General features: G+C 41.5%; 1 protein-coding gene across 2 annotated transcripts in view; it reads left to right on the forward strand.

Annotated features, from left to right (window-relative positions):
- LOC144501766 (centrosomal protein of 95 kDa-like) overlaps positions 1 to 13,218 on the forward strand; it is a 54,979-nt gene that overhangs the window by 5,073 nt on the left and 36,688 nt on the right. For both annotated transcript variants that reach the window (XM_078225760.1, XM_078225759.1), the window contains exons 2-7: positions 3,281 to 3,409; positions 3,541 to 3,648; positions 4,009 to 4,119; positions 8,943 to 9,060; positions 12,060 to 12,166; positions 12,394 to 12,534. In XM_078225760.1, coding sequence (XP_078081886.1) covers positions 3,281 to 3,409; positions 3,541 to 3,648; positions 4,009 to 4,119; positions 8,943 to 9,060; positions 12,060 to 12,166; positions 12,394 to 12,534 — 714 coding nt within the window. The remainder of the gene's footprint in view (positions 1 to 3,280; positions 3,410 to 3,540; positions 3,649 to 4,008; positions 4,120 to 8,942; positions 9,061 to 12,059; positions 12,167 to 12,393; positions 12,535 to 13,218) is intronic.

Here is a 13,218-nt window from a genome sequence, read left to right on the forward strand (position 1 = left end):
TCCTGATAGCTAATGCCCTCCATACCAAGCAACATCCTGGTAAATCTTTTCTGTACCCTCTCCAAAGCCTCCACATCCTTCTGGTAGTGTGGCGACCAGAATTGAACACTATATTCCAAGTGATTAAGGTTCTACAAAGCTGCAACATGACTTGCCAATTTTTAAATTCAATACCCCGGCCAATGAAGGCAAGCATGTCATATGCCTTCTTGACTACCTTCTCCACCTGCATTGCCACTTTCAGTGACCTGTGTACCTGTACATCCAGATCCCTCTGCGCATCAATACTCTTAAGGGTTCTGCCATTTACTGTATATTTCCTATCTGTATTAGACCTTCCAAAATGCATTACCTCACATTTGTCCGGATTAAACGCCATTTCTCTGCCCAAGTCTCCAACCGATCTATATCCTCTGGTCCTCATCACTATCCACAAATCCACCAACCTTTGTGTTGTGTGCAAACTTACTAATCAAACCAGTTACATTTTCCTCTAAATCATATATATAAAACCAACACAGGTCCCAGTACTGATCCCTGAGGAACGCCACTTGTCACAGCCCTCCATTCAGAAACGCACCCTTCCATTGTTACCCTCTGTCTTCTTTGACCAAGCCAGCTTTGTATCCACCTTGCCAGCTCACCTCTGATCCCATGCGACTTCACCTCCTGCACCAGTCTGCCAAGAGGGACCTTGTCAAAGACCTTACTGAACTCATCTAGACAACATCTCTTGCCCGAGTAAAAAGTCTCCCAACACGAGGTTAAAACCCAACAGGTTTATTTGGAATCATAGGCTTACGGAGCGCTGCTCCTTCCTCAGGTGGGTTCACAAATGTGGCATATATAGACAGAAACACAATTGCAAGATAATGGTTGGAATGTGAGTCTTTACAGGTACAGACAATGCAAGTGGAGAGAAGGATAATCACAGGTTAAAGAGGTGTGAATTGTCTCAAGCTAGGACAATTAGTAGGATTTTGCAAGCCCAGGCCAAATGGTGGGAGTTGCATGTAGTGTGACATGAATCCAAGATCCCGGTTGAGGCCATCCTCATGCGTGCAGAATTAGCTATCAGTTTCTGCTCGGCGATTCTGTGTTGTCGTGTGTCTTGAAGGCTGCCTTGGAGAACACATACCCGAAGATCGGAGGCTGAATGCCCTTGACTGCTGGAGTGTGGGAATGGTCTTGGTGAGATGTTCATCTTCATCAATGATATGTTGAAGCCTCTGAAGAAGATGTCGTAGTTTCTCCATTCGGGGAAGTACTGAATGACAAAGGGTACTCTGGTCATGTCCTGTGTTTTGTCTTCTGAGGAGGTCCATGCGGTTTTTTTTTGCTGTGGTGCATTGGAACTGTCAATCGATGAGTCAAGCGCCATAACCCGTTCTTACGAGGGTGTCTTTCAGTGTTGTGTTCCTCATCTGAGTAGAAATATTTAAGAAAGTATACTTGCATTAGAGAGTACAGAGAAGATTGACTAAATTGGTCCTGAGATAAAGGTGTTGTCCTATAGTGATACCTAAAGTAAATTGGACTTGTGTTCTCCAGACACACAAACAGAAAATGCTGGAAAATCTCAGCGGGTCTGCCCGCATCTGTGGGGAGAGAATAGAGCCAATGTTTCAAGTCTAGACCACCCTTTGTCAGAGATGAGAGCCTCCAGAATTAGAATGAGGGGCACTCTCATTGAACCCTATAAAATACTGAAGGGGCTTGATGGAGTAAACACAGTTTGTACTTGCTGGCCAGGGAGTCTGGCCAATTAGGACTGAGTGGATTATCATACCAGGGCATGGAGTCCTCTCTTAGGCAGAAAACGTAGGGACTGGGGTAACCAGTGGGCTGCTTTAGGGCATCTGGGGGGGGGGGGGGGGGGGGGGAGATAGTGGCTGCTAGCCTCTGTACAATTTTTCCATGTTAATAAATAACTTTCGTGTCTCTGACATAGTCTGTGAGCATGCATCATTACATTGGTGATGAGATGGAATATGACCTGTGGCCTGACACATGAATATCCTGCTTTAATAGAAGTCTGAAGAAAAAAGATACTCTCCTGAATGCCTGTCTTTGGACGATCAGACCCAGTGAGATGTTGAGATACTGTCAGACCTTGAGGGGCAGATGTGAAACAAACCTGGATTGGATCAGTCAAAAATTTATAAATATAAAGGGGGAAAAAATAAAGAGAAGATTCCATTTCTGATATGGCCAGTCAGAACATGATGAATTCACCTCCAAAGGAACACAGAAATTAAAGACTTCAAAAGAAACTGGGAACTATTAAACCTAGAGGAATCAGCAAAAATAATTAAAGCTTTAGGGGAGACATGAGAAAATAAGAACAAGTCCAGTGAAGAATTGAATCAGGAGAATAAGAGCTTGAAGAAGGAGGCTTGTCAATGAGAAATTAACTGAAGAGGTTAAAACATCGAAATTGACAGCAGAATCGGCAATTCCGTGCTTGATCAAGATTGCTGAAATGGTCACGTGAATGGAACAGTTGCAAGCTTGCATGGAAGAGCTCGAAGCAGGACCATATTTGGGACTGTACACAGTGTTTATGTTTGGACACAAGACCTCATCAATGAGCCATCACTACTGTAGCAATAAAAATCCAATATTCAAGTAGTGGATCAAGTTAGATATCTAGAATTATTGTCTGAGAAGCTTGCAGATCTTTGTGCTGGTAAATAACTGCTGGTAAATTGCTTGGCTTTATCTAATTGAAACCCAGAAATATCTTGTGGGGAAGACTTACAAACTGTCAATGCCACCAACCCCACTTATTTGGGCTTCAGTTATGTTCTCTTTGGGCATTTGAGGTTTTAGTCTCTCAATATGGGACAAACTGAAACTCTGAATTATCATCATGTGTTTGGTTTGAAGCATAGCATGAGGCTTTTGAATATGTCCAAGATCAGTCTGGATAGAAAAGTAAAACTGAGTTACTGTTGTTATATTTGTATGCATTTGAATAATGGGTCACCAGGCATTGTTTACACTTTTTTTTTTGTTTAAAGAACATGGAAATATAGTTTATAGCTTGATGTCAGTTGTTGATGTTTATAAGTGTTTGATTTCTTACGAAGCAGTGGATGAGTATAAAGATGTGCTTCAGAGGCTGTCAATCATTTTAAAATTTTACAAAGGTACTCTTATTTCCTGGTCTGAAATCACTTGGTCCAGTGAACTATTTATTCTTATGGGAAATTATACATACCATTTTGTTGTCTACAGGTTTGCTTACCATGACTAATTTGCTCTTTTTGTTCTTTAGATTGGATTATTGTTGCCAATAATCTTCTTCGCAAGTGCCACATTAATCAGAGGGTAACAAAGCTCTGTGAATGTGACGCAGGTGTATTTATTGCCCTTTATGAAGCTATTCTTGGTGAAAAGGTCCCAGGTAAGTGAGTCAAAACTGATCATTTGTAATAAAGAAACCCTGCTCAATACCGTAATAGTTTCAAGGGTTTGACATGTTATGCTGCTATGTTTAATGAGAAAATTTACATGTAAAATTTTAATCTGTTACAGATTACATAGATACTCCCAAAAGTCAGGAAGACGATGCCCATAACGTGCAGGCAGTGATAGATTCATTGGCTTTGGACTACTTGCAAATCAGTTTGTCGCACATAACTGGTCAGTATGAAAAAGGCAACTTTATGTCTCAAAATGAAAAATTTGTTTTGAAACAATAATTGACACAGCTTCAATTATATACAGAGATTGGGTGATTCATGTTATGTTGAAGTGTAAAGGCTGTGGGTGTTCAGAATTTGATTCTAGAGTTGATTTTATTTTTAATGTATACCATTCGTGGCGACACAAACAAAATGTGCAAGGTTCTGCTTGCGCAATTGCTTCCAAGTAATGTTTGTGAAATCCAGCATGCTTGCTGAGAAAAGCGTACATAACAATATAACTTCAGAGTGACACTGAAAAGTCATTTGCCTAAATTGGTGCTTTTTTTCCCCTCCCCCTTTCTCTCTTCTTGCCCAGGAGAAAATATTATTCAGAATGACAAAGAAAGTATACGGAATCTGTTGGAAATCTTTGATGGTTTGCTAGAATATCTTACAGAACAGATAAGTGAGGCTTCATCCCAGCATGGTAAGTAATTTTTTTTATAAACCGGAGCAGAACAATAAGCTTCTTAGTTTGACTAATCTTTGGAATGATTCATTTTAATCGCTAACTAGTTGTCACAATCTGTATATAACTTTAAAATGAAACACTGATCTGAACCTTGGCCTGCTGAAGTACTTTCTGTAACTGCCCTCCCTGACATGGGTATATGCAGTGCAGCAGTTTAGGAAGGCAACTCACCAGTACCTTAAGGGCAATTGACGATGAGCAATAAATGTTGGCCTAGTAAGCACTGCCCACATTCCATGAATGAACTTATAAAAAAATGGGTTCTGCAAACTATTTTAGTGTTTGATGGATTTAAATTTTTTTTTACCAGACACTGATCTTTACTTGGGACACAAATGGGCACGTTAATTCCCAATGGCTTTCCTGTTTTTTTGTATAACACAGCAGGTGGGGTGGGGGCTTAGAGTTTGAAGTCAGCTAAATGATAATTAAGGTCATTAATGACTCAATTGACAACTGATAGGAGAATCTTTGGTCACTGTGACACTAATGAGAACTGTGTAAATGGTGATTGGATGTAGGAGATGGGGTCCCCATCAGAAGTTCCCTGAGGGGTGCTTCCAGCTGGCAGCTGATACTGCTCATCCTCTGCCTCATTCCTACCAACCAGTAAGGGCACAGGATGTGGCTCTGGGCCCAAGCTGGCAGTTCCCTCATGCTCTGGGCTCAAACCCAGGGCAAAGGTGTGGCAGGTTGGTGCACATAGCGATGATTGTGTCTACAATGTGCTCAGTTTGACCTTCTAGGACAGTCAGTAGTCTATGGAGGGAGCTTGGTGCCTCCAAAGAGTGGGTGTTCATACCATATATGGACACCTCTACAGTCCAAAGTATGAAATCCCTATGGTATACCTACCAAATCATCTTGGACTTTGCACTTGATATGGTGACAGTACTGTGGCCTAAGAAATGTATTTTAATCTGTTTCTGCAGTTTTTGGCAATTTGTCAGCACCGTGTTGTCTGCACCTGGTGTCCTTATTGTTGCTGAGGCACTATAATTGCTATCATGTTTTTAATCTGGACTAATGTAATGTTTCTGTTTAATGGTCCCTTCGGATTGCAAAGTAGAGCTTGATTAGGGGGTGATTGACAGGGTGTGTGGTTAGAGACAGCTATGCTTCACAGAAAAGTCCAATTTTTAGTTTCGCTTTTCCGTAGTAGCTTGAAATGGAGAGAAGCAACAGTGCTTTTTCCCCCTCTTGGAGTTGGAGTTTCTGTTCTGTGTGGCTGTTTTTGGAAGCTGCCCAAGATTAAAGTTTACCTCCGAAGTTTGGCTGTTTTGAAGTTACCCTTCTCTGCAGACAGCTGGCCTGGATTTCTGTCCAGAGGTGTTACAAAGCTGAAGATCCAGCATCATGTGAGCATACTTGCTTTCTGTCCCAAGTCTGAAGAAGGGTGTGTTTGTGGAAAGATGTTTATCTTGGAATAATAGAGTTAGCTAGCTGTTAGGAGTTATACTGTCATGCTAAAGTCTTGTAATTGGTAAAAGTTATGCTAATTCTTTTTGTTATAGCTTAAACTTTGATAAAAGATTCCTCGTGGGTCATTTGAATCATACCTGGAATGAAACACCTTATGACCACCTATGCCAAAATCAAACATAAAACTTAGGGTCTAGGTTAACTTCACAAAACCCCTTGGAGTTTCTGACCATGTCTTGATAATATCCAGCATCTGACTCCGGATCATTCTGACTGTTCCACCACCCTCTTCACATGGCAGTGTGAAGCGCCCTCACCAGTCTGTACATGTTCCCTGTCCGACGCATACATCCCTGATGTGGTGACAGTATCTCTGATGGTGCTTGGTGCAGAGAGGATGTGATGCTGCATCCTTGGAGGGTTCTTCTTCCCCTTAGAGGGGAGTGGTAGCATGGCATCTGGAGGAGGATGATCTGAAGACACTTCTATGACAAAGAGATGCAAGTAAAGGAGTTATTGGGACCTTGCCACATCAGTGCTATGACAATAACAACTGTCTCATTTGCTATTGTGATAGTAACCTTGTTCTGTCACACGGGCACATGCTCTCCACAACCTTGTTCATTCTAACATGAGAGATGGAACTCTGCAGACACAGTGCACACTTAAATGAGCTTATCAGGGATTCGATGTTTAACTATATTATCAAGCTTCATTGAATCATGCTGACCTTCCGTTAATCTTCCACTTGTCCTGTCCCTTTTCTATCTGATTTGAGCCTTTTGTCATCTCAACAGACTCAGGCATTCCTCCAATTTTGCCTATAGTCCTGGAGAACTCTGTCCATGAGTGTCAGCATCCCCTTCTCAAAAGGACTCCATACGACCAGGTTTGGAATTTCCCCGCATGTAAGGGTTTGCTCGTGGCCTCACTTTTTAAAAAAGATGTAAGGGTGCACTCAGTAACAATTTCAGCTTATTTAATGGCATGCCACCTACCCTGTATTGGCAAAGTGCATGTCATTCTGGAGGTTGTGCTCATCCATCTTATGTACATTCTGGCACGCACCCACCTTACAACTTGACCAAAGCTTTAAAAATGTAATGACATAATTGTGTCCTTGTTGCATCATGCTGCTTTTGAGGTACAGCAAAATTAACTTTTGTCCTCCAATCGCAGGAACATCCTGTAGCACACTGGCACAAGATTATTCATACCGAGGGTTTGTACAGCTTAGCCACTCCCATGAAGTCATTAGGCCTATTTTGGCATTAGGACCATGTCCTCCTGATGAGTAGTAGTAGTCTTCTTACTGTGCTTACCCCAGTCCAACGCTGGCATCTCCACCTCCTGATGAGCCCGATACTGTTGACCTCCTTGGCCAGTTCCTCCCAGGCTGCATGTGTCTGACTTGTCTTCCTCCTCTTCCCAGGGTTAGGCATAATCTGTTGATATTGGTCAGAGACTGCATGTAGGAGGGCTTCAAGTGAGTCCTTGTTGAATCTCTACGGGCTGTTTTTGCCCTTCCTGTCTTCTCCCTTTTGTGCCAATGGCACAGACATCTCTGGAGGGAAACATGCAACAACTAGACAACTCCATGCAAAGAAGTGGTGAACTTGTTCAGGTTAAAAAATGCCACTTCTGATCAGTACCCAAGGTTTGGAGACAGCAGACTGAAAATAAAGTGCGCGCACCTTAGAAGCCTGCAAACTACTCTGGCAAATTATCCTGGGACATTTGAAGTGATCCTGCATTTTCTGGGTCCCGACACTGTCCTGATACTTGATGGCTGCAAACTTGTTCAAGGTCATGGCCAATGACCTCTTGAGACCAGACATCCTGCCCTCCAACCCTGGCTGGGATAAAGACCTCAATCCTGCGCTGGAAATTATTAATCCCAATTGATCTTTTTATCAGGTGCATTGCGGAGGTGGACCTGGAAGTTGAAAGATTGCCAACGTTCAGGTGCAGAACCTGCCTTTGGCGCCCCAGCATATTTTTCCACCTGTGGTGTCTGTTACTTTACGAAGGAGACTGCCATTAATAAAATAAGTTGTTTATTGTAGTTTGTGTGGATTAACTCACTTAACGAAGTTTTGTTCTGGTGGGTATGAAATAGTACCTATTTAGGAGCATAAACACTGGCAGTGACTAATTGAACCAAATAACCTTTTTCAGTATTGTAGCTAGTATCTGGCCAAGCTTTTTTGTAATTGGTGGGCATCGCAATGGGTTCAATACAATACTAATCCAAATTTGACTTTCTAATCCTAAATATTGGTTTTAAGGTCAAACACTGGTTCCACCTGCTGTTTCCATTATCAGTCCCTTTTGTACCACCTGCTTCCAATACAAAAGATGCAAACTAATAGTTGATCCAAAATAAACTTTTCCGTATTATTACTGTTATTATACAGTTTTTTGATTTCCAGGAATACTGTAACTTTGTATTTTGTCATTTATTTGGATTAAATATTCTGCTTTTGCATGTGTACTATCAAAGACTTGTGCAGAACTATTATTTAAAACTCAGTGGATTTGGAAGAGGCTGCGTTAACTGGCTTGCCCAGTAAGGTTTTGGTTTTTACTTTACACTGGTTTCATTTTGAACTTTCCCTGTACCCAAGATGTTTTGGAGTTTAGGATCCTCCATCCAGTTAGTTGATGAGCTGCATTGACAGGAAAATGATTTGATCTCCAACCTTTGTCCCCATCAGTGAGTGGGTTGATCATGCCTGGTCCCTGCTGGTGGGAACCCCTCCCACATGGGGGTGAAATGATTAGTGAGCCTGGACAATACCGTCCTGGGCTTATTTAGTGATATGGAAATGGCGAATTCCATATGGTAATCAGCCTTGCGCTGGACACCATTTGCGACTCCTACTACAGGCACCCCCGCTGATTTTCCTGGCCCACTGCACCACTTGAGCAGCGCAGCGGGCCAGGAAAATCGCATCCCTGGTCTCTGTGGGAACAGCAAAAGGGTTGGTGCACTTGGCCTCAATGCACCACTTAAGAAGTGGAAAATTGGTTGTGCTTCTAGCCAACAATTCTCGTGAGAACCTTTTATGCACATTGAGACCAATGCTCTTCTTTTCCAGCTGTAATACACCATCCAGACAGATAATCTGTCAAGGCTCACATGATTAGGGACCAGTCAGGTGATGCACTAAACAAGCATGACTAATTGTGCACAATTTTTCTTGACATGAAGTTAATTCCTTTGGGAGGGGAGGAGAAAAAAATTGCCAGAGGAAAGATAACAATCAGTTTATTGCCTTTTCATTTTCGTAAATACAAAAACTGCACAGTTTGACTTTTTTTTTCTCCCCCTTCTATTTTATATTTTAAAATAGGTGATCCTGACTTGCTATCCAGTGAAGCAATATCTGTAATCCGAGGTGTACTTCAAGAGGAACTTGGGAACCCATGCAAAGAGAGGGTACCCGAAGCAGGAGCACATTCATCAAAAGCGTACAGTCTATTTTTTGAATTTATGGAGAACTTGAGTAATATTTTGATTCCTGAATTAAAAGATATAACTTGAATTAATTCAGTAAAGCAAGTGGAAAACAATTATTTAGTCAGCTTGGTCTCTGTTGTTATCCCCTCTTCTGAGTTAGAAGGTAGCAGTTTCAAATTCTCCTCCAAGACCTGAGTACACCACCTAGGCTGTCACTTAGTCCTGAGGAGTGCTCTGTTGCAAAACCTTTTGTAAATTGCATGTTAAAATGATCCTCCACCAACTTGCACTACAAAAAAAATAGAAGTGTAATAGTGATTTATTTGGGTGCATGGCACCTTAAATCCTTTTGCAAGGCTGTGCACGCACAACGTAAAGGGACCAATTTGTATGCAGCCAGTGCTGGTGCTGCTTACAGGAAACATCTCGGCCTACCTGAACGTAAAAGATTGTACACTTGAAAATGAGATGGATGGTCTTTTAGCCAATGATCCTGTGAGTCAGCATTTCTAATGACGAGGTACCGCATGGTAGGTTGTTGCATAAGGTTAAATCTCTCAGGATCCAGAATGAGGTATCTAAATGGATACAAAATTGACTTCTTGACAGAAGCCAGAGGATGGTTGTAGAGTGTTGTTTTTCAAACTGGAGACCTGTAACCAGTGGTGTGCCACAGGGATCACTGCTAGGTCCACTGTTATTTGTCATTTATATTAATGATTTGGATGAGAATATAGGAGGCATGGTTAGGAAGTTTGCAGATGACACCAAGATTGGTGGCATAGTGGACAGTGAAGAAGGTTATCTCGGATTGCAAAGGAAACTTGATCAATTGGGCCAGTGGGCTGACAAATGGCAGATGGAGTTTAATGTAGATAAATGTGAGGTGATGCATTTTGGTAGATTGAACCAGGGCAGGACTTGCTCAGTTAATGGTAGGGCGTTCGGGAGAGTTGTAGAACAAAGATCTAGGAGTACAGGTTCATAGCTCCTTGAAAGTGGAGTTACAGGTGGACAGAGTGGTGAAGAAGGCATTCGGCATGCTTGGTTTCATCGGTCAGAACATTGAATACAGGAATTGGGACGTCTTGTTGAAATTGTACAAGACACTGGTAAGGCCACACTTGGAATACTGTGTACAGTTCTGGTCATCCTATTATAGAAAGGATATTATTAAACTAGAAAGAGTGCAGAAAAGATTTACCAGGGTGCTACCGGGACTTGATGGTATAAGATGAGGCTGGATAGACTGGGACTTGTTTCTCTGTAGGGTAGAAGGTTGAGGGGTGATCTTGTAGAGGTCTATAAAATAATGAGGGGCACAGATCAGCTAGATAGTCAATAGCTTTTCCCAAAAGTCAGGGAATCTAAAACTGGAGGGCATAGGTTACGGTGAGAGGGGAGAGATACAAAAGTGTCCAAAGGGGCAATTTTTTCACAGAGGGTGGTGAGTGTCTGGAACAAGCTGCCAGAAGTAGTAATAGAGGCAGGTACAATTTTGTCTTTTAAAAAGCATTTAGACAGTTGCATGGGTATAGAGGGATAAGGGCCAAATGCGGGCAATTGGGATTAGCTTAGGGGTTTTTTTAAAAAAAAGGGCAGCATGAACAAGTTGGACCATAGGGCCTGTTTCCATGCTGTAAACCTCTATGTCTCTAATGCAAAAACTAACTTGCAAATTGTCAATCATGCTTCAGGTTTTTTGGCCATGATCAATAGAAAGGATGGAGGGGGCGGTGGAAAAATATCTTTAATGACATAAGTAATTTTTTAAACAGCTTTTCTGAGGTAATGAGCTAGCTGGGCTATGAAAAATATCAAACTTAGTGGCTTGTCTCTACCTCGCGTATTATAATGGAATCACTTTGACTAATAGAAATACAGCAGGATTTCAAACATCCAAACAAAAGTCAATCCTTTGTAATCGAACCTATAGCAGCACCAAAGACTTTTCAAAAGGCAAATAACTTTAATCAGTTAGATGAATCAGTGAGGATAACATTACATGTTATTGCACAAAATAGGGTGTCAATTTCATCTGTGAATCTGATCATTACTTGTTCACATTCAAATCAAGTGCACCAAATGCAATTCAATCTGGTTTTAAGAGAGATTTTAGCAAAATCATGTGAAAATTCCACTGACATCATAACACAAAGGGATTGTATTGTTGCATTCTAGGCCCTTTACCATGCATATATTTATTTAGCAAATGCAAAACACCCAAGTCGAGCAATAGCCTCATTTACTGAGTTTAGGGTATACTCCTCGATGTGCATAATTATTTGTCATTCCACAAGTGACTGAGACCCCAGCGGTGGCTGTACAGGAGCCCTGGTCTGTCCTGAACCTATTTAGCAAGGACCACTGTCACCATTACAGTTCAAAGCCTGTCGTTTGTCATGAGGAACTTGTTAGTGACTTCCTGTGTTTCTCATTCCTTGATCCAAATGATGTCTGCTGGTAGATCTTGATCAAGAAGTGTTTTCCATATGGGTGTGCCGAGATGCGGGTAGTGAGTGGTTGAACAGGTCATCATGGAGTGATGAGTGGATGGTTTCAATCAACCTGTGGGTTTTTGGTCAGTTGGCAGATGTGTGATGGAGTGAAGTTTGCAAGAACAGGAAGCTAGAGGAGGGAGTTGAGTGGACAGTGCAATATGTGTAGATATGGGACTGTGCGCAATAGCTTCTATCAAAATAAGAAGCTCTTGCATTTTCTGAGAACAACTAATGCAACTGAATCCAGCACGAACTACAAAGCAATTCTAGGTTTGTAACAATATTGTCAGTGATAGCATTTCAAAACAAATTCATTGACTGAAGTAATTTAGGGAGTTCCAAGGATGAGAGAACTTGACAATGCAAGTTTGTTTTATTATTGTTGCCACTTCTAACCACCCCCAATTTTTATTGGGTTGTTAAAACTTGTGTGAATGTACAAATTGTGATCTGAATTTTCTCATTAATTTTAAAATGTGTAAAAATTGATATTTTTTTAACTGATCTAGCTCATCATCATCCCTTCCCACCTGGGATGGAAATGGATCTGAATCCACCAATGAGCTCATCCGGCTTGGTGAATCTGCTTGTACATTCGTCCACAGAAAGAGCTCAGGTAATCGCTAATAAATCTTTTCAGTAAGAGCAACATTAGGACCTGTGGTTGTGTTTGACTTGCTGTGTGCTTTATATTAGAAATTCCATATGCATTTTTTTAAAAAAAAATTGCTCTGTTTCCATTATTACTTTTTGGAGCTTCCAATTCAACTTTTAAAAGCCTACTTGTGACTAATAAATAAATAGTTATTGGTCCTTACTTTGCTTTTCCTTTTCTTTCTTGAGACCTGCCTGCTGAATTTTATAAGAAACAATCGGAACAGAAGTTGAAGACCTTGGACCAAGGAAAAAATGGGATTTGTTCCTCTGCTTCTAATTTTGCCACTGTGCCTGACACTAATGGGGAAGAAATGCTGAAACCAGGAAGTAAGTAGGAAAAAATAATGTTTGTTTATAAATAGCAGTATCCTATAGGTGGATGACAACTTTGATTTTGTTTTGTTAAAGAACTCTTGTGCCTGCATGGAAACATTCAAATTGTTTTTGTCTAGGAGTTTGTGAATTTGAATCCAGAGGCTGCCTTAGATTTTCTTTCTACCCCCCATAGCCTGACTGACCACTTGTCTTCTGAGCAAAAGTAAGGACATTATAAAGCAAAATACAGCTGATGTTGGAAACACTTAGCAGGTCAGGCAGCATTGTGGAGAGAGAAACAGATAATGTTTCACGTGACTGACCATTCATCAGAACTGGAAAAATGAAGAGATGTAAACTTGTTTTAATCAAGCACAGAGACTGGGAAAGGTGGTGAGGGGAGGCGAGAACAGGAGAGATATATAGGCACAAAAATCTTGCTGCCATTTACACCGGCAGGATCTCATGATCCTGTTGATGCACCCCCACTGCGGGTTTCCCAATGGCAAGGGGCACACTCAATGGGAAACGCCATTGACAATGGCGAGATCATAAGAACCTGCTGCCAGTGAGCAGTGCACTGCTTCCTGCTGCCATGAAACACGCCACGGGGAAGGAAAATCCCACCCAGGGTGAATGGTAGGAATGATTAGTTAAAGCACAAAATGCATAATGATACCGGACAAAAGTTCTAAA

The sequence above is a fragment of the Mustelus asterias genome, chromosome 12 (assembly GCF_964213995.1).
Source record: "Mustelus asterias chromosome 12, sMusAst1.hap1.1, whole genome shotgun sequence".
NCBI classification, from domain to species: Eukaryota; Metazoa; Chordata; class Chondrichthyes; order Carcharhiniformes; family Triakidae; genus Mustelus; species Mustelus asterias.